The 18,511-nt window shown below is 47.2% G+C and overlaps 4 protein-coding genes across 4 annotated transcripts; all 4 read left to right on the top strand.

Moving 5' to 3' along the window:
- Positions 1-4,230: 4,230 nt before the first annotated feature.
- On the top strand, positions 4,231-4,584 carry LOC134055179 (feather keratin 4-like). Its single transcript, XM_062511326.1, has one exon. It carries the CDS (start codon positions 4,231-4,233, stop codon positions 4,582-4,584), a length of 354 nt encoding a protein of 117 aa, XP_062367310.1.
- A 3,813-nt stretch (positions 4,585-8,397) lies between these two features.
- On the top strand, positions 8,398-8,763 carry LOC134055164 (feather keratin 1-like). Its single transcript, XM_062511308.1, has one exon. The coding sequence runs from the start codon at positions 8,422-8,424 to the stop codon at positions 8,761-8,763; it is 342 nt and encodes a 113-aa protein (XP_062367292.1). The 5' UTR covers positions 8,398-8,421.
- A 3,297-nt stretch (positions 8,764-12,060) lies between these two features.
- On the top strand, positions 12,061-12,414 carry LOC134055159 (feather keratin 4-like). Its single transcript, XM_062511301.1, has one exon. It carries the CDS (start codon positions 12,061-12,063, stop codon positions 12,412-12,414), a length of 354 nt encoding a protein of 117 aa, XP_062367285.1.
- A 5,295-nt stretch (positions 12,415-17,709) lies between these two features.
- LOC134055364 (feather beta keratin-like) lies at positions 17,710-18,066 on the top strand. Its single transcript, XM_062511677.1, has one exon. It carries the CDS (start codon positions 17,734-17,736, stop codon positions 18,064-18,066), a length of 333 nt encoding a protein of 110 aa, XP_062367661.1. The 5' UTR covers positions 17,710-17,733.
- Positions 18,067-18,511: the final 445 nt, after the last annotated feature.

Raw genomic sequence — 18,511 nt, 5'->3', positions numbered from 1 at the left:
CAAAGGAGATCCAAGAAAAATAAAGGCATGAAATAAAATCTGTTTGTAAATCAAATCATCCGGCAGCTGAGATAGAAATATTTGAGGAGCTCGAGGGAAGGCTCCAGGTGCTCAGGTGTGGAGCCAGTCCAAGTGTCCACAGAACAGGCAGAAGAAGTTCTGTTCTCTTTCAAAATATTTTATGCTTATGTTTAAAGTTTATTAAAAATTATTTGCCTGCAAATTTATGAATTTGGGGGCAAGAAGAGTTTAGCAAAAAGATGGGACGGAATCCTGTAATATCCTCATGGGAAGGGACCCTCAAGGGTCATCTAATTCATCTTCCGGTCCTGCACAGGAAAGGAAATCCCAAATCCTGAAACGTCCCTGGGAGTGTTGTCCAAACTCCTGGACCTGTGGCAGCGTTGGGGCCGTGCCCATTCCCTGGGCAGTGCCCAGCACCCTCTGGGGGAAGAGTTTTCCACAAACATCCAGCCCAAACCTCCCAGGCACAGCTCCAGCCCTTCCTTGGTCGCAGCCAGCAGAGATCGCGCATGCCCCTCTTCCAGGTCCCAGTTCCATCGGTGACTCGAGGCAGAAACGGCAAAAAAATTAAAGATGGCAAATGGAAATATCCCAGAATGAGAGGATTGGAAATCCCAGCCCAGACTGGGCTTGCAATGACACTTCCATGGGTGAATTTCCCAAACAAATGGCCACAAGGACTGGTGGGATGAGTTTTTCCCTGGGATCTGTGAGGAATCGCTGGGCGCTCCGCACAGCAGAGACGCTACAGTTACATTTGTGATCAGACAATTTTTTCTCGTTCTTTATAAATAAAAACAAATCTTCACAGTCAGCTGAAGTGACACCCCAGATATGGCACTCGCTGATAAAATGTTACACAGGTTTCTGTGCCATAGCAATTTTGTTATGGTGTTAAATTGATGTAATGCCAATTGAAAAGTATGGAGCTTAAAAAGACAGTTTAAATCTATTTTCATTAAAACAGATGTACAGGATTTGAAAACATGTATTCTGTATCTACCACCAACAGACCATTTAATTTATTTAATCCATTTAATCTATTTTATATATTTTATTTATTTCAGCTATTGAATCAATTTAATATATTTTAAATATTTAATAAATTTATTTTATATATTAATCCCACTATGCAAATGTACAAGGAGCACGAGAGGTGGAGGAGGGGAATCTGGGAGACTGACGAGTCTGGGTAAGGGGAACTAAATCCCGAAATTTACCCTTGCTGATCTAAAGGAAAAAAAAAGGGAAAAAGCCATTTTCTGGAATCTTCCCAGCCCAGCATGGCAGGAGCGCTGTACAGAATGTGAAGTTTTTATTAAGTGGAGATGCTCAGTTCCATTTCAAGCAGAATTTTGTACCTTTAAGGGTACAAAACACCTGTAACACCTGAAATCAAGAGAGACACAATTTCTGAAAAATGTGAACATGATTTGGAAGCTGGGTCCCCTTTGGATGTTCAGGTGGAAAAATGGGTGTGATAACCCTGTAGAAATTTTTGATTTTATGGGGTTATTGAAGAACCTTCCTTTTGCATTAGTTGGTTCCCACACACATTTTTTGCAAGTGGAATGTTTCCTTGATAAAGGAATTGTCCTGCTTTTTTTTCACAGTCTAGGTTTAGGCTGGCGTTGCTTGAGAAACATCATCCACCCATTAAAAATCCTTTCATCTTCCCAATTTACGGGTACTTTTAATTTCTGGTACTTTTAGACTGACTCTAATAATGTCAACATGAAATTACTTCAAGCACAGTCTAATAAAAACAATTTTTTTTTCCAGCTCCTCAGCAATTTGTTCACTTGTGGCTTCCTTGGGATCCCAGATCAAATCCAAGAGGAGCCAAAACTCTTTGAGCGCCATTCCCGGTGTGACCCAGTTACAAAGAATTGCCAATTAAAATGTTCACATCTCCAAAAAAAAAAAAAAAATCTCCAAGGACCTTCCCAAGCTTGGAGAAGCTTTGGGGTGACTTAATTGTGGCCTTCCAGGACCTGAGGGAGCCAAGGAGAAACACTGGGAGAGAATTTCCAAGGCCTGGAGTGACAAGACAAAGGGGAAAGGGGTCAGACTGAAAGAGGGGAGATTTGGGAAGGAATTCTTCCCTGTGGGGGTGGCGAGCCCCTGGCTCAGGTGATTCCATGGATTTTTCCACCTCTGGAAGTGTCCCAGGCCAGGTTGGACGAGGCTTGGAGCAAACTGGGATCGTGGGAGGTGTCCCTGCCCGTGGATTGGCACAGGATGAGCTTTAAGGTCCTTTCCCACCCAAACCATTCCATGATTCCACGATTCTGACCAGCATTTGTGAGCTGGGATGTTGCAGAAGGGGTTTAGAGGTTCCCTTTATAAAAGAACTGACAAATCAGGATTAAATATCCCCTTGTTCTTTCATCTGTGCCCCAAACTGTGTCACCCAAAGGTAACACCATCAAACCACCTGAAACTGATGTGATAAAGGAGTCATTTGTCTCTGAATTCCACAATTCTGGCACTTCCTGCCTGGGCTCTGTGGGATTTCAGGGCTCTTTGGGCAGGGTTTTCCCTAAACCCAGAACTGAGATTGTTCCGACGCCCGGCTGGAGGCAGAGCCTGGTGAGCATCGGTGGAGACAGGAATTTATTAAGGATTTACACTCATACCCTTAATAAAAGAACGCCTTGGAATGATGAATTATACATTATAGACATTCTTAGTATTTTTCTTTATGACTAAAGTCAAACGTACGCCGGAGTCTGGATTTTGTTGTGACTGAAAGGTGGCCCTGGAATAAATTTGGTCCCTAATTCCCGAGATGAGAGAAACCTGCGGGACGGAATCTGTCTGTCAGAAGATAAGGAAATAAAAACAAAGTAAATAAGCAGTGAGGAAAAGACATTTAATCAGGTGGAACATTTGACATTCAGGACATACTCGTTGGGAATTAATTCCAGGTACAAAGGCTGTCTGTGGTCCCCAGGCCATCAGGGCTGAGGTATAAAAACCAACTCAACCCAACTCCTTCCTACCACTTCTCTTGCCTCTTTCCTCTTTTGTGAGCAAGGTCAGTTCAAATCCTCTTCTCTTTCTCTCTTTGCTGAGTTCTTGTCTTTTAATAATCTGCTTTTTTTCCTCCACAGTGTTCTGCTGGTTGCTGGATTCTTTGGGGGTGGAGGGGTGGGGAGATTTTTTTCTGTTTTAAAAAGTTGGGGTTTGCTGTTGGAATCGTGGAACTTCTGGAGTCCTGGCTTGGTTATAGAGATCCTTGAACTGGTGATAGAAACTCATTCAAACGTGGGATTTCAGACACAGAAAATATTAGAACAAATAAAGATTAATGAATTGAATGTGAGGAATAACTGTGCAAGGGCTTGGAACTCTGGGATCTATAAAGATCCTTTTAAACTCTGGGATCTTTAAAGGTCTTTATAAACTCCAGCTGTTGGTTAAAACAGAAAATCCAGGAGCTCAGTTATATTTCAGCAGCATTTTCTGTCTTGGAGGGTGTTTTCCGTCCTGGGATGTCAGCTGAGTTGCCAAGCGTGGAAATTTTGTTCCAGAGGGCAATGACATCTCATGGAATGTTGGGAAGTGGGATCAGGGATTTTGGGGGTGAAGGGAAAGAAGGGGAAAACCAGAGCAGAACTGAGCACACCCTAGAAACCCAAGAATTTTGGTTTCATTGCTGTGGTGCACATAAAACCCAGGAGTGTGCATGGAATTCCTGCTTTTCCTCAAATCCAGGGATGAGTTGGCTGGGGAGGATTTCAGGAAGGATTTCAAAGACCTCCTCTCCAAAGCTGCTTAATGACAAATTGAAATTTGTACCTTTTTGTAGGCAAAGCTGGAGCCTCCAAACGAATCATCCCTTTCATTTTTCCAGCTCTCCCTCTCCACAGGCACATTTGTGGTCGGGTTTCCCTCCTTGCTGCTGCTCCTGCGACGCTCTGGGTGCGCGGAGCTGGCTCTCTCCAGACGTGCAATCACAATCCTACAATTAAATTAATGATACAGGTTTGTTTCTTTTGTTCTGCTGCCAGTTCTTTCCCGGATCACCGACAGCCCAGAGGATGCTTCAGTCTCTGTCTCTCTTTATTTAAGAGTTTGGTTTCCTCCTCAGCTCCTAAAAGGCTCTTTGGGAAGTCGCTGTGCCGATAAGTGAACGCAGCGTGACGCGACTCCCACCTTGCACTCAGGTGTGCTCCTGTATTCCAGACCTCATCCTGAGCCATGTCCTGCTACGAGCGATGTCCCCCCACGTCCTGCGGTCCCACCCCGCTGGCCAACAGCTGCAACGAGCCCTGTGTGCGCCAGTGCCAGGACTCCACCGTGGTCATCCAGCCCTCGCCCGTGGTGGTCACCCTGCCCGGGCCCATCCTCAGCTCCTTCCCCCAAAACACCACCGTGGGATCCTCGGCGTCCGCGGCCGTGGGGAGCGCTCTGAGTGCCGAGGGTGTTCCCATCAACTCGGGGAGTTCCTCCTTGGGCTTTGGGGGTTTTGGCTACCCCGGGCTGGGCAGTGGCTACAGCCGGCCCTACCGGCGCTACAACCAATCCCGCAGCGGCTTCTACGGGCCCTGCTGAGGTGGGAGGAGGAACCAGGAGGAGAAGACCAGGAATGCTGAATCCCGACCCGTCCCTGGAGCAGGACTGAGCTCCCGGTTCCCGAAGCAATGCCAGATCCCCACAGCTCCACCCGGACGGGGTCAATCAGCCCCTGGCACGAGGCCACTGCTTCCGTTTTACTCCGAATGTCCCTGATCTGGTTTGTAGCTCTGCTGCTCGGTGTATTTGGTACTACCCAGTGTAAAAGTTTAAACTTGGGAAGTGGAAGAAGAGATCTGCCTGTGGGTCATGTCCCCCTGAGCTGAACCTTTCCCCCTACACCGACCCCTTGTGCTTTGCAGGGCTTTAATCCTCTTGTTTGGATTAATAAAATGATGCTTTTATCATAATCTCCTGAGTCTCCTGCTGTTTTTTTCTCTCCCCTCCTTTTCTTATTTGAAACTTTATCTCTGAGTAGATCATCAATAGTCTGGGGGAGCTGGGAATGTTGGGAATGTCCAGCCTGGAGTGTGGCGAACTCAGAGCACCTCCAGGAGCTGATTTAGATTTGCAACAGCCACTGAAGGCACTAAACCAGTCAGTTTTGGGGGGAAGAAATGGAAGAAATTCTCTTGTTGGGAAGGTTTGGGGCATTCCAATAAGTCAGTTATACAAATAATGTCTGCAGCACGTTGAGTTGGGAGTTAAATTGCTCATGGTTTATGCACCAGCCTGGCATGAGATTAAAAACCTCCCTGAAATCTTCTTTCATCTCTGGGACCTGGGGTTCATTTCAGTCCTTTGTTCCATCACACCCAGGGCTCCGAAGCCAACACGACGCTAACAAATTTCAATTCATGCAGTAATTTGTCAACTTGCTGGTGCCTCACCTGTCCCGGGAGCTCTGCGTTGTGGCGCGAAGGCGTTAATTGAGTGTGGAAAATTAACTCCACGAACGGGACTCACTGTGTCCCCAGCCAAGGGCTCCCAACCTCTTGGATGAACTCTGGGTGTTAATTAGGGAAATGGAAACCCTGCCAGGCTGCCAGTGAGGCTTTCCCCAGAATGGATTCTCCCCTCCAAGAGCAGCAGTTTCTGTGCCTGCAGGGGAGGATGATGAGGAGGAGGAAGCGTTCCTGGTTTATCTCAGTTTTACAGATGAAAGGGAAGAGAATTTTTCATGGGAGTGATTCCTACTAGAAGGAATGGGTTTTGTGAAGTATCTAAAAAGATTATGGGCTGTTGGGTTGTAGAGATTTTGAGGAGAGGGAGGAGAAAGACTCCCCTTTTATAGAAGAACCTTTTGCAGAAAAACATTTTTGTAGAAAAGACTCTAAAAAAGTAGATAATTTTCTTGCTGAGAAAATAGGAGGAATTAAAGGATTTTAAGAAGATGAAGATTTGGCTTAATTTTTTTTTTTGTTTGTTTTTTGAAGATAAATGATAGAAAGTTTTAATAAAATATTTGAAATTTCTGAAGGTGTTTGCCTTGAGTTAGGTGAAAGCCGTTGAGAGCTCCTGACCCACTGACTTTGATTGAAGTTCCTAGCCAGGGGATGCGGGCGCTGAGATCTCCGAACAACCCCAGGAAGCCAAAATTTTGCATATTTCAGCCATTAGTGAGAAGTGTTGGGAACTTTGAAGTTCTTTGAGTCCAGACTTTGTACAAAGCAACCTCATTCAGAGTTCATACCTATCTTTTGCTGAGTGCTCCCCATCCCAGTTTTTTTGCATCCTTTCCGTGCAGGAATTTCCAGCAGGGACGAATCGAGCCCTGATAAATGGGATGAAGAGCTGGGTGCAGCATATCCTGATGCTCTCAGACACTGCACAGCCTCTAAACCCCAAAATTTGAATTAATCTCCAACATCCAGCTTCACATTTAATTTGTTGTGAAAATTGCTGCACATCCTGGTGACTTCCTGGGATTTTGGGAGTCACTCGGGCATGGAAATGATATTAAAATTCATGTTTGGGTAAAGAAATGCAGGATTGTGGCTGTTTGGATTGGCCGTGGCTTGGCCAAAGCAATTTCAGAACGCGTTTATTTTTGCTCAGCAATTCTGGGTTTAATTTTCTTCCAGCTTTGCAATCCTCAGGGTAAAAGTGCTGCTCCTCACAACTGTGAAAGTGGGAAATTTGGGAATACCTACCCCGCATCTTGTGGTAACGCTTGGAATGAAACGCTGAGGCTTCTCGTCAGAAAATAAATAAATTCAAAAAAGGGATTGTTCACCTAAAGGAGTGAAGTCTTGAACGAGGACTAAACATCACAACACGCCCCTGGAGCAGTGTCTTAATGACTAAAACCAAGCCTAAAAGTCGGCTGGCCTGGGGAGGCGACTTAATTAATGCTGTAATTCAGCTGAGTCGCCCCGCAGCCTCCCCAGCAATTAATCAGGAGCACAGGAGTGAAGATGAAAGCTCTGGAATGGGAATGGGAGCAGGAAAAGGGAGCAATCCCAAGGGGAGATTTCGAAACAAACGACCAGCAGGAGCCCAATCGGTTTTGGGGGGGTTTTGCATGCAAAAGGAGGGATGATGATGATGATGATGATGATGATGATGATGATGGAATTCCATGCATAGGAGAGGGCTCTGATGGTGCTATAAAAGCCTAGGGACAGAAACCTTTTCCATCCACTTCTCCTGCCTCATTCACCCCAGGAACAGGTGAGTGTGGACCTCGTTTTAAATGCTAAAGTGCCACTTTGATGGATGGCTGCTTTTATTCTATTTTTTGTTGGGTGTTCTTAGTCCTTTATAAATATTTCTAAGTGGGGGCTTTCTGTTTGGGTTTTTTTGTGTATTTATTTTTGCTTTTTTGGTTTTTCTTTTTTTTTTTTTTTTTTTTTTTTTTGTTACCTTGAAGAGAAATTAGAAAGGTTTCTTTCTACCCAAAATAAAGTTTCTTTTTTAACTTGTGAAGCAGAGGGTGATGAGACCGGGTTTGGAGGATACTGGGAATGTCTCTCCAATCTGCTCAAGGAACTCAAACCCACCAGGATTTCAAGAGTGATGATGGATTTAAAAGCCCGGTTTTATGGCAATCAGGAATAGAAATCCAAAATAAATACTCCAAGTATCCTTTCCCAGTGTCCTTGAATCCACATTCACCCCCAAAAAAGCCTTTTTGTGGCTGGTAGGGGGTGGAGAGGATTGGATCTGATAAGTGGTGACCTCTCTCCCACCTTCTGTGGGTGCTTGGGCATCTCTCACCCCCTTGGATGAATTTTAGAAAATGGATGCAACTTTGAAATTGGGGATTTGTTGCCTATAGGTAAAATCTTATAAAATAAAGGACTCATTATCCTCATAAAATCACGGCTCAGGTGTGCCAGGGGGAAAATGCCTATGGGAAAGCAACTCAGCTGGATGGGAGGTAGAAAACCAAGTTATTTTTACCGTTCCGTGCTCCCAATGCCATTTATGGCTGTTGGTGGAGTTCCATTTGCTGTGATCAGATGGAATGCAACTGAAAACAGCCTAACTCCTGTTTTTTTGAATAAAAAGGCCTGGTTTTGGTAATGAGGAGCTCTCTCTTGCAGCTGCCTGGGGGCTTTGCCTCGCTGTGCTCCATGACAGGGTTTGATTTCCTCCCTGTGCTCCAGAGCTCCCTCCATCCCAAAAAAGTCTTTCCTAGGATTTGTGTCCCCTGCAGGAGGAATATGGTGGGGAAGGAGAGCTCAGGAGGAGGCGCAGCTGCCCTTGGTGGTGTGGAGAGCTCTGGGCTTGGAAGGAGATTTGAGCGAAGCCCAAACCAACCCTTCACTCCACGCAGCTCTCCATCACCACAACAGCTTCATTACGTGACTAATTACAACTCGTTCCTTGTATTCCAGAGCTCCCCGCGTTCCGGACTCACACCCCACGGCCATGTCCTGCTACGACCTCTGTGCCCCCACGTCCTGCGGTCCCACCCCGCTGGCCAACAGCTGCAACGAGCCCTGTGTGCGCCAGTGCCAGGACTCCACCTACGTGATCCAGCCCTCGCCCGTGATGGTCACCCTGCCCGGGCCCATCCTCAGCTCCTTCCCCCAAAACACCGCCGTGGGATCCTCGGCATCCGCGGCCGTGGGCAGCACCCTCAGCGAGGAGGGAATCCCCATCAGCTCGGGGAGTTCCTCCTCAGGACTGGGGGGTTTTGGGGGATTTGGGGGATTTGGGTACAGCCGGCCCTCCCGCCGCTACACCTCCCGCCCTGGGGAGCCGTGCTAAGGGAAATGTGGGACAAAACCCCCGGGAATGCTGGAGCACCACCCGATCCCACTCTAGATGTGGTGGGAGACATGCACAACTCTGCCCAAGGTTCATGGATCTATGGGAGCTCCTCAAACCAGACCTTTGCTTGTCTTATTCTTTGATATTTCTGGTGAAATATTTTTATTTGCTGTCGCTTTGTTGTCTCGGTCCACAGCAGCTCCAAGAGAAGATGAAAAGCCATGACAGTTCTTGTTGAATCTTACAAATATTTCCTTACACTTTGTACTTTTTTATTCTGCTGTTTTGCTCCCATTAAAGTCACGCTGCATCACACTCCAAGACTCTTGCTGTTTTTTGGAAAAACTTGGAAAACTCTTAGCAAAAAGCTGTTTATTTTTTACAAGACCTTCTTGTTGTTCCTCTGTTTTTTATAGTGAAAGGAGGTGGCAGAGGTTGCAGGAATTTACCTGGAGAGGAGAAGCTTTGGGGTGGCCTAACTGGGACCTTCCAGGACCTGAGGGTGCCAACAAAAATTTTGGAGAGGGACTTCGGGCAACGACAGGAAGAGACAGGACAAGAGGGGATGGGTTTGGAATGACAGGGAGGGAGTTTAATGGGATTTTTGGGAAGGAATTCCTCCCTGGGAGGGTGTGGAGGCCCTGGCAGGGGTTATTCCATTAATTCCCCATTTCTGGAAGTGTCCAAGGCCAGGCTGGACAGGGCTTGGAGCAACCTGGGGTGGTGGGAGGTGTCTCTGCCCATGGTCCAGATATCTTGAATGTCCTTTCCAAGCCAAACCATTCCATGATCTCCAGAGTTAAAGGACAGGCTGAATTCCCAGCTGAGCATGAAATCCTTCCTCATTTATCCTGGGATGGAAAAGTTTTCCAGGAATGTGTCTGATCTTGGCTCTCCAGCTCCAAACAAGCCCACCAGGACCTTTTCCTCCCTGAATGAACGAAGGAAATAAATGGGAAATCAGGGACCTGGGATGTGATGGGAGCCAAACTGAGGTGGGGGTTCCTCATGGAAAAGAATCACTTTGTGCACAGGGTTCGTCCCGGTTATTCCAGGCAAATCCTGGCTCCCAGGGGATGGATCAGAATCCCACATTCACCAGCCCTGATGGCACCAAACGCTGTTCTGTGAGGAAGGTGGAGCTGGCACTCAGGGCAGCGCTAATTGCACTCTTCCAATTTGAAACCTAATTAAAATCTGCATTTGAAAGCTGGCAAAAAACAGGTCTGAAAACAAAACCCTCCAGTTCCGGGTGAGTTGTTTTGCAGGGCTTCTGGTGAGTAAATAATTTCTCCCCTCAAGTATGAATTAATTTTTGGTGCTGTTTTCTGCTGTTCCCAGCAGAATTCCAGCTGGGAATTCCACACTACCCTGGATCCTTGCAGGAATTCTCCACAGATCCATCCAGGAGTGAGTTTTGGACAAAATCAGAAATCAGAACAGAAATCGTTAAAGTTTATTAGCCCAGAGTATGATGCCAAAGCAAACCTCAAATGTGAGGGACTTAAAAGTTGTTCATGACAGAATCAGAATAAAATTAACAACAAAATGTGCTCAACTAACTCCTAGAGAGGAAATATTTTTTTTAAAATAGCTGCTAATTCCTAAAAATATGGAGAAATAGTGAGGAATGCACAGGTAAGAACAGCCAAGGATTTTTTTTTTTTGAGAATCCTCCTGAAGTATGAGATGGTTCAAATCTAACATTGAACTTTTCCTTTTGATTTAAAATAAAACAGCTGTAATTCCTGCAGATAGAAACAATGGCATCAATTTCACAGCCCAATTACTGCCCTGCACCCCCAAATCTTTGTAGCATATTATTAAATAAAATACAGGAATTCAGATCTAGGTCAGGGATCTGAAATGTGCCCAGGATGGGACATTTGCATGGTGGCCCTCAAATAAAGCTGTTGATAAACTTTGAAGTCCTCAGGAGACTCTGCCCAAGCCAAACGAGTTTGTGCTCCTGGGGGGATCCCCAGAGAGACAGCCCTAATTTAAATCTGATTTCCATGTCTTGGGAGTGGATGTGCCAGGAAAATGAGAACCTCGGGGTTAATCCCCATACCCAGGGCTGCTTGTGGATTTGGGGTTGGAAAAGAGTTCCAGGATCGTCAACCCCAACCTGTGGTTGATCAGCCTCGATGTTCCTGGGACACCTCCAGGGATGGGGACTCCAAACCCACCTGGGCAGTCCCTTCCACGGAAAAGTTCCTTCCTCTTTTCACAGAGAGCCTCTCCAGGCCTGGAGGTGTCTGAGGAAGGGATGGTGACAAGGTTGGGATTGGGAACAGCTTGGACTTTGTGATCCTGGAGGTCTTTCCCAACCTCAGGGATGTTGGGATTCTGTGAAAAACAGCTCCAAAAACTCACGGCTTGACTTCCAAAATCTGCAGCTCTCCGTGAATTCCACCAGGATTTACCTTGCAGAGGAAGGCACCGAGTTAATTATGCAAATGGGGCCTAATCTCCTTTAATGACACCAAGCAGATCCCAAAGGGGTTTGAAGGCTGAATAAATCCTGCTGAATTAATCACTGTAGTGTTCCCAGGAACGAACCCAACCCGGAATAATTTAAGATGAAAGCACCTTGTGGTCAGATAGACAAACCACAAGATAAGGAAGTGAAGCAGTAAAACACAAAAATACTGAGGCAAAAAAAGCCTCTAATCAGTCGTGGCCCATAAATAATTTCTCGCACAAAGAGTGGCCCGGGTCGTTGGGCAACTCAAAACTCGGTATAAAAACCTGAGCAACTCCAGGCTCTCCCAGCCATTTCTCTTCCTTCCCTTGCCATCGTGAATAAGGTGAGTTTGAACCTATTTATTCTCTTTATACAACCAACTTTTGCCTTGATTTTGTAGTTTCCCCTCGATCCTGTTGTGTATTTTTCTCACAGGGAGGAAGGGATTTTATAGAAAGAGGGAGTTTTGTGTTGGTGTTGTGTTATAAAAATCATTAATTAGCCAAGTTAGCTAAATGGCTATGGGCTATTTATTAAATGGATTATTTATTAAATGGGTTATTTATTCAGTTTTGGGAACCAAGGAAGTTTTAAGGTAATACATTTTATATCAGCAGTGAATTCTTGGGCCTCTTTGGAGTCGTTTGACCACGTCCCACCAGAGCCAAAGCAGAGAATTCACTTAAGGCCAGAACACAAAGAGCACTAAAAATCTGATTTCCTTCCCAATTCCCAATCCTGAATGGACCCCTGGGAAGCTGCTGCTGTCCTGATCAATGTGGGTGTAACACAGCTCCTGTATTCCAGAATTCCCTCCGGCCACGGCCATGTCCTGCTACGACCTCTGTGCCCCCACGTCCTGCGGTCCCACCCCGCTGGCCAACAGCTGCAACGAGCCCTGTGTGCGCCAGTGCCAGGACTCCACCGTGGTCATCCAGCCCTCGCCCGTGGTGGTCACCCTGCCCGGGCCCATCCTCAGCTCCTTCCCCCAAAACACCACCGTGGGATCCTCGGCGTCCGCGGCCGTGGGGAGCGCTCTGAGTGCGGGGGGTGTTCCCATCAACTCGGGGAGTTCCTCCTTGGGCTTTGGGGGTTTTGGCTACCCCGGGCTGGGCAGTGGCTACAGCCGGCCCTACCGGCGCTACAACCAATCCCGCAGCGGCTTCTACGGGCCCTGCTGAGGTGGGAGGAGGAACCAGGAGGAGAAGACCAGGAATGCTGAATCCCGACCCGTCCCTGGAGCAGGACTGAGCTCTCAGCCGTGGTTTTTGGATGCCACATGAGACACCCCCAGCCTGGAGCTGAAGGAGCTGTGGGAGTCTGGCATCTCCCCAAACCAGGCCTTTGCTTGCCTTTTGTTGTGCTTTACTTCGTATTTCTGACCAAATGTCTTGTCCTGCTTTTTTGTGATTTGTTTTTTGTATTTGATAATAGGCAAACTATTAATTGTTGGGAATTGTTCTGCATGGCTGGATTAGCACAGGTCATACATCATGGAAGAAGGAAGATTTCCACTTGCTGAATGTGTCGCTGTGAGAGGGATGAGCGGGTTCTGTCTTTACTGGACCATGGAAATGTATTCCTGACTTTTATGTTGCTTCCTTCCCTTCCTCAACCCATTAAACTCATGCTGCATCACGCCCCGAGTCTGCCTGGCCTTCTTTGCTCTCCCAGCCCCTTTTCCAGTGCCTTTGCAAATCCCCATTTCCAGAAAACACCACACAAATAATTTCAAAGGAGAACGAGTCAGATTCCAGTGGTGGAAAACTTTTAAAACCAAGCCTGAGACCTTCTTAGCAAAGGCAGAAAGGGACCCTGCAGCAGGTGCCCCCTGCTGTGACATAAACAGAATTTTTAAAGATTTGATCCTTGGGAAAAGACTTTTAGAAGAAGGGAGCTGAGCTGAGATTCCTCAGGGAGATGTGGAGGGAGAGAAGCAGCAGTTGGGGCAGCCTTTGGGTGCAGCCTGGAGCTGTTCGGGTGCAGCATCTCCTGGGAGCTGAGCTCAGCCCCTGCTGGGTCTGGGAGGGAAGGCACAGAAGGATGGGGAACGTTTCTCCCTTTGGAATTTGTTGGGTTGGGAAAGAAGTCTGGGACAAAGAGATTAAAGGAGAATAGTTTAAAGAATTTTTAGTTCTAAGCCTTTCTTCGGGTGTTTGAAGAGCTGAGCTTTATCCAGGCGCTGCCTTGTTCCTCCCAGACTGGGACGAAGGTGATGCTTGGACACCAGAGTTTTGCTCCCTGAAGAAAGAAGGTTTGGAAATCTTCCCCTGAAGGCTCCGAGTGACCCAGCCTCCTGTCAGCCCCTAAAACTCCTGATATCTCTGAAAAGTCTGGCTTGGAGTCTGTCTGCCTGTCCAGAATGAGGCTGAACTGTAATTAAAGATGCTGATGAGGCTGTGCCAACTGTGGTCATTAGCAGAATGAAATTAAAGGAGGTAAATGAAAGAATTAATGATTTTAAGGAAGAGGTTTTCTTAATAAACACCAGAACACAGTGGAAAGCTGGCAGTTTGATGTTCTATTACAGGAGGAGCTTGGTCTGGATTAAATGTTTAATTTAATGTTGTTTTACCATCTCAACTGAAGCTATTCCCTGATTAAAAGGTGATGAATTCCAAAAAGGTCCAATGGCTCCAAAGGGCTGTGATTGAGGCACGGCTGAGAGCTGCCTTGGACAGGTTCAGGTGGATATTCCTCATGACAAAATTAATTTCCTTACCCTTGCACTTCCCTTCTCAAGCCCCTTATTGAACCAAGCCCCTTCCGAGACTGCACAAAAACTCCTCTCAAAGTTGAGATGTTTCCTCCAAGCATTCAGAAATTGCATCAGAGGGGTCAAACTTTTCAAAATAAAATAAAATAAAATAAAATAAAATAAAATAAAATACGACCCTCATACATCACTCCCCGCTTTCATTCCTGTCCCAAGCAGCCTTTTTGGGTGAAAATTTGGTGTGGTAAAAGTAGAGCCCAATTCTGAAGGGAAAAAGGGAAATCTGGGTGGGTTTGCAGTCAGTGAGAAAGGGATTTATTGGCTGCTGCAGAAAATAAGTGGAAATACCATGTTAGAATGTTTTTCAAAGGGAAGGATTTCTCCTGAAGACCTGCGACCACTTGGTCCTGTAGAAATAAAAAATGCCACAATTTTTTTTTTTTTTCAGAAATAGTTGTTGTCAGTGAAAATCCCTTTCAGCACCGAATTCTGCAAAGCTGAAGCCAGAGCTGCAGCATCTCCTGGGTTTACAGGAAGAAGGGAAGAGGCAGGAAGGTTCTGGAGAGCTTTTATGGCTTTTTGGGGCTGCCTGGAGGATCTGAGACATTCCTGCACCTTTTATTACGAAGTCCCTGAAGGAATTGTTGGGTTTGATTTGCATTTGGCCGGGTTCCCAGCAGGGAAATGGGTTTGTTTACTGCGTGTGTTTATTACGGGGTCATCCTGGCCGCGGGTGAAAGCCACGACTTTCATCTCCTGGGTTTGCATCCATTAAACATTCCCGACTCCATCGAGCTGACTCCACCTCCCAAAGTGGGCATGAGTCAAAATCCGATTTGTTTAGGACTTCTGGTGTTTTGGGCACACACCTGGGAGCCAGAGTTTTAATTGGAGTCCTGAGTGTACAATTCCAACCTTGATAAACGCCCAGGAGATTTCAGATCGTGGCTCCCTCTAATATTCCCATGAGCAACATCCCAAAGCTTTTGGCTCCTGGGAGGAGAAGATGGAGGCAGCCAGAAAAGTTGGACTTAGGATCACCTTTAGAAGTGGGGTTTGGGCTCTTTTTATCTTCCCTGCAGCTTTTGATGAGTTGGATTTCAAACCACAAGCTGCTCTTCGAATCAACAGGTAATTCTGGTTATAAAGGAAAGTCAGCGAGTCTTGGAATGGTTTGGGTGGGAAGGGGCCTCAAAAATAACCTAAACCATGGGCAGGGACACCTTCCACTGTCCCAGGTTCCTCCAAGCCCTGTCCAACCCAGCCTTGGACACTTCCAGGGAACCAGGAGCAGACATAACTTCTCCGGACAACTAATTTTTTTTTTTTTTTTTTTAATTTTAAACATTTCTGTGCGGGCAAGGAGAACTTTGGGAAAGTCTGGTCAATCTTGAGGGACAGGAGAGTTTCCGCCCATCGTGTCACCAGTGTCATCCCAAAGTGGGGACATCTAGTGACTCACAGCTGGAATTGTGCAAATTCTGATTTGTATTTCAAGGCCAAGGTGGAAGGATTGGAGCTGGTGGGGAAGTTTGTGGAATCCAGCAGGATTCTTGGCCACCCCTTTGAACCCCTGGTCATGTTCAAAGAGTCCTTTTTGCTGATCATCCCCCATTTGCATGTCTGAGTGGTCGAGGGAAGCATTTGGGGAACTTTGAAGATTTCTGCTCTTCAGAAGTCTCCAACCAGCGTTTATTTCCCAGGAGATGCTGGGGAAGATACTCCCAGTTCGGGGCTGATTTGCTTGTCTCTGCCTCGAAGATGAAACACGAGGAGAGGTTGGAATGCTCAGCCCTGCCCTCCAGTCCGCTCCTGCCCCGTCTGCAATTACTTTTTAATCTGGAAATTGCCTTTGAAAAGGAACTGGAATTGCTGCACGCTGAGGTGCTCTTTGAGAAGTGCAAAGTGAAAGCCAGAATTGGCTTTCAAAGAGGAAAAAAAGGAACAGGAACATTATAAACGACTCTAATTAACTGCTATTAATTTGGGGAACAGCTTTGCATAATGGTGCAAGGCCCAGCAGGGGGAACGTAATAATTTAGTGGCAGATGTAAAAGGGTTTGGCGTCTTTGATGACCCCAAAGATGAGCTTTGAGTGTCTCTGAGCAGCCCCAAATTCCCAGGCATCCTCCAGCTGACGTCAGTCGCTGTCCTGGAGTTTGATGTAGGCACAAAGCCCAACCTGGAGACTCCTGAGATGAAGGAATTGGACACTCAGTTCCCAAACTGTGTCTTAGATTTCATCAGGGGAGCGTGGTGGTTTAATAAGAAAGGAATAGATCAGAGGCTGATCCTCTTTTCATGCTCTCTGCTGAGTCAAGAAAATAAAATCTGTTCCCTCCAAGAATCCACTTCCCAGTGCCTTTGAGAGTAGTGGGGTTTAATCAGCTCTAAATGCTTTCGAACAATTTTATTTCCTTTCCTTTTTTTGTGTGTGTGTGTCTCTCCCTCTGTTGGAGAGGAGTTTGGTGAAATTCTGAGGCAGAAATAGGAATTTCGTGCCAAAAACTTGTGCCCTCCATACAGAGGGAAAGGGATTCCACAGGGAAGTTCGCTGCGCCTTTCCTGGTGGTTTCATTCACCTATGTCACGATTCCTTAGGATGCAAAAGAATTTCCTGAGTAATCCAGATGAATCAGCCTCCGACCAGGAATTTACCGGGGGCTCGTAAGATTTGAGGATAAAAGAAAACCTCTGCGGAGGAATGCATACATTACAGGGAGGAAATGAAATCCAGGCAAGAAACACAAACGGAGAGGAAAAGCAAATCCCCAGCCAGGGGTATTTTGCATATGAGGAATCGTTAGCAATTGGCTGCTAATGAGCTACAAGCAAAATTTTTGTCCCAGGTCCTCGGGCTCTCTGGGCCAGGGTATAAAACCAGCCGGGTCAGAGGAGCTAAATCCACTCCTGCTTTATTCTCCTGAGAGAAAAGGGTGAGTCTTGATCTGCTTCCCATTCTCCTGCATTGTCGCTGTCTTTGTGGTTTATTTTTCTGCCGTTTGTCTGTAGCGCTGTGAGGTTCGTGCTCTTTAAAATCGCTGGGGAGACCTCGAAGCAGCTTTTTCTCCAGGGAGGGACATTCTGTGAAGGGTGGAGGTTGTTCCCGTGCTGAACCCGGGTTTTGTTTTCATTTCTGTCACCCCAATTTTTCCCTTCCGAGAAGTTCCGAGCTCTGCCTGAGCGTTGCTCAGCAGCTGGGAGTTGGATGCGGGGAGTCTGTGCAGAGATTTTGGCTCTCGGAGTGGAACCGTAAAATATTCGGGGTCCGAAGGCGATCTCCCAGTACGAACCCCTGGAGCAGGTGACACAGGAAAGGCTCCAGTCGGGTTTGGAAGGACTCCAGGGAGGGAGAATCCTGGGCAGGAGGGTCCAAATATCTCCAGAAGGAGATTCCCTGAACTCCCTTGCCAAGAGCAAAATATGCCAAGGCCTCACCATTTCACTGTGAAAATTCTGCTCCTCTTTTTTTACTCTCTGGGTGAATTTTTAATTTTTTTCTTCTGTTGCGGGACGCAGTTTCTCCTCGCTTTTCTCACTCCCCGATCCCTCATTCCCCACTTATTTCAAGGCCGCAAGAGGAGAAAGGAGCGCTCAGGAGGAGGCGCAGCTGCCCTTGGTGGTGTGGAGAGCTCTGGGCTTGGAAGGAGATTTGAGCGAAGCCCAAACCAACCCTTCACTCCACGCAGCTCTCCATCACCACAACAGCTTCATTACGTGACTAATTACAACTCGTTCCTTGTATTCCAGAGCTCCCCGCGTTCCGGACTCACACCCCACGGCCATGTCCTGCTACGACCTCTGTGCCCCCACGTCCTGCGGTCCCACCCCGCTGGCCAACAGCTGCAACGAGCCCTGTGTGCGCCAGTGCCAGGACTCCACCTACGTGATCCAGCCCTCGCCCGTGGTGGTCACCCTGCCCGGGCCCATCCTCAGCTCCTTCCCCCAAAACACCGCCGTGGGATCCTCGGCATCCGCGGCCGTCGGGGATGCTCTGAGCGCCGGGGGTGTCCCCATCTCCTCCGGCAGCTCCTCGGGGCTCGGCACTTTGGGGTACTCCGGTTTGGGAGGGATTTATGGAAGGTCCTACCGGCGCTCCAACCGCTGCGGGCCCTGAGGGAACCTCGGGAAGGAAGGAGCAGGAGATGGAAATGGTGGAACGAGCAGGAGATGGATGGATCCGGATGCAGGACTGAGCCCGTGCCCACACGCTCCCTGACCCTCCGCTCTGAGCTCACGGGGCTGCAGCAGCTTGGCCTTTCTGTGCTGTCAGGGAGGCAAAAAAACCCCACTCGATTGTCGCTGGGTGTCCAGCTGTAAAGCACTGCCTTGAAAAAATGGGTGACAGATTTTAATCCGTATTCAGCCCTTCTGCTTTCTTATACTGTTTTTTTTTTTTTTAAATTCCACTTCTTGCTCATTAAATCGTTGGTGCATCACAATTTGTGCAGTGTTCCTCCTCTCTCTTCCTCTTTGGAGGCTTCTCTGGGAGAAATTTGCCTGTGTGTAAATCGTGAGAAGCGAGCAGGTCTGCATTTAAGTTGTACCACGCTAATTACCGA

Source organism: Cinclus cinclus, chromosome 31, assembly GCF_963662255.1.
Source record: "Cinclus cinclus chromosome 31, bCinCin1.1, whole genome shotgun sequence".
Lineage (NCBI taxonomy): Eukaryota > Metazoa > Chordata > Aves > Passeriformes > Cinclidae > Cinclus > Cinclus cinclus.
The sequence above is the reverse complement of the archived record's forward strand: the minus strand, read 5'-3'. Positions and strand labels throughout refer to the sequence as shown.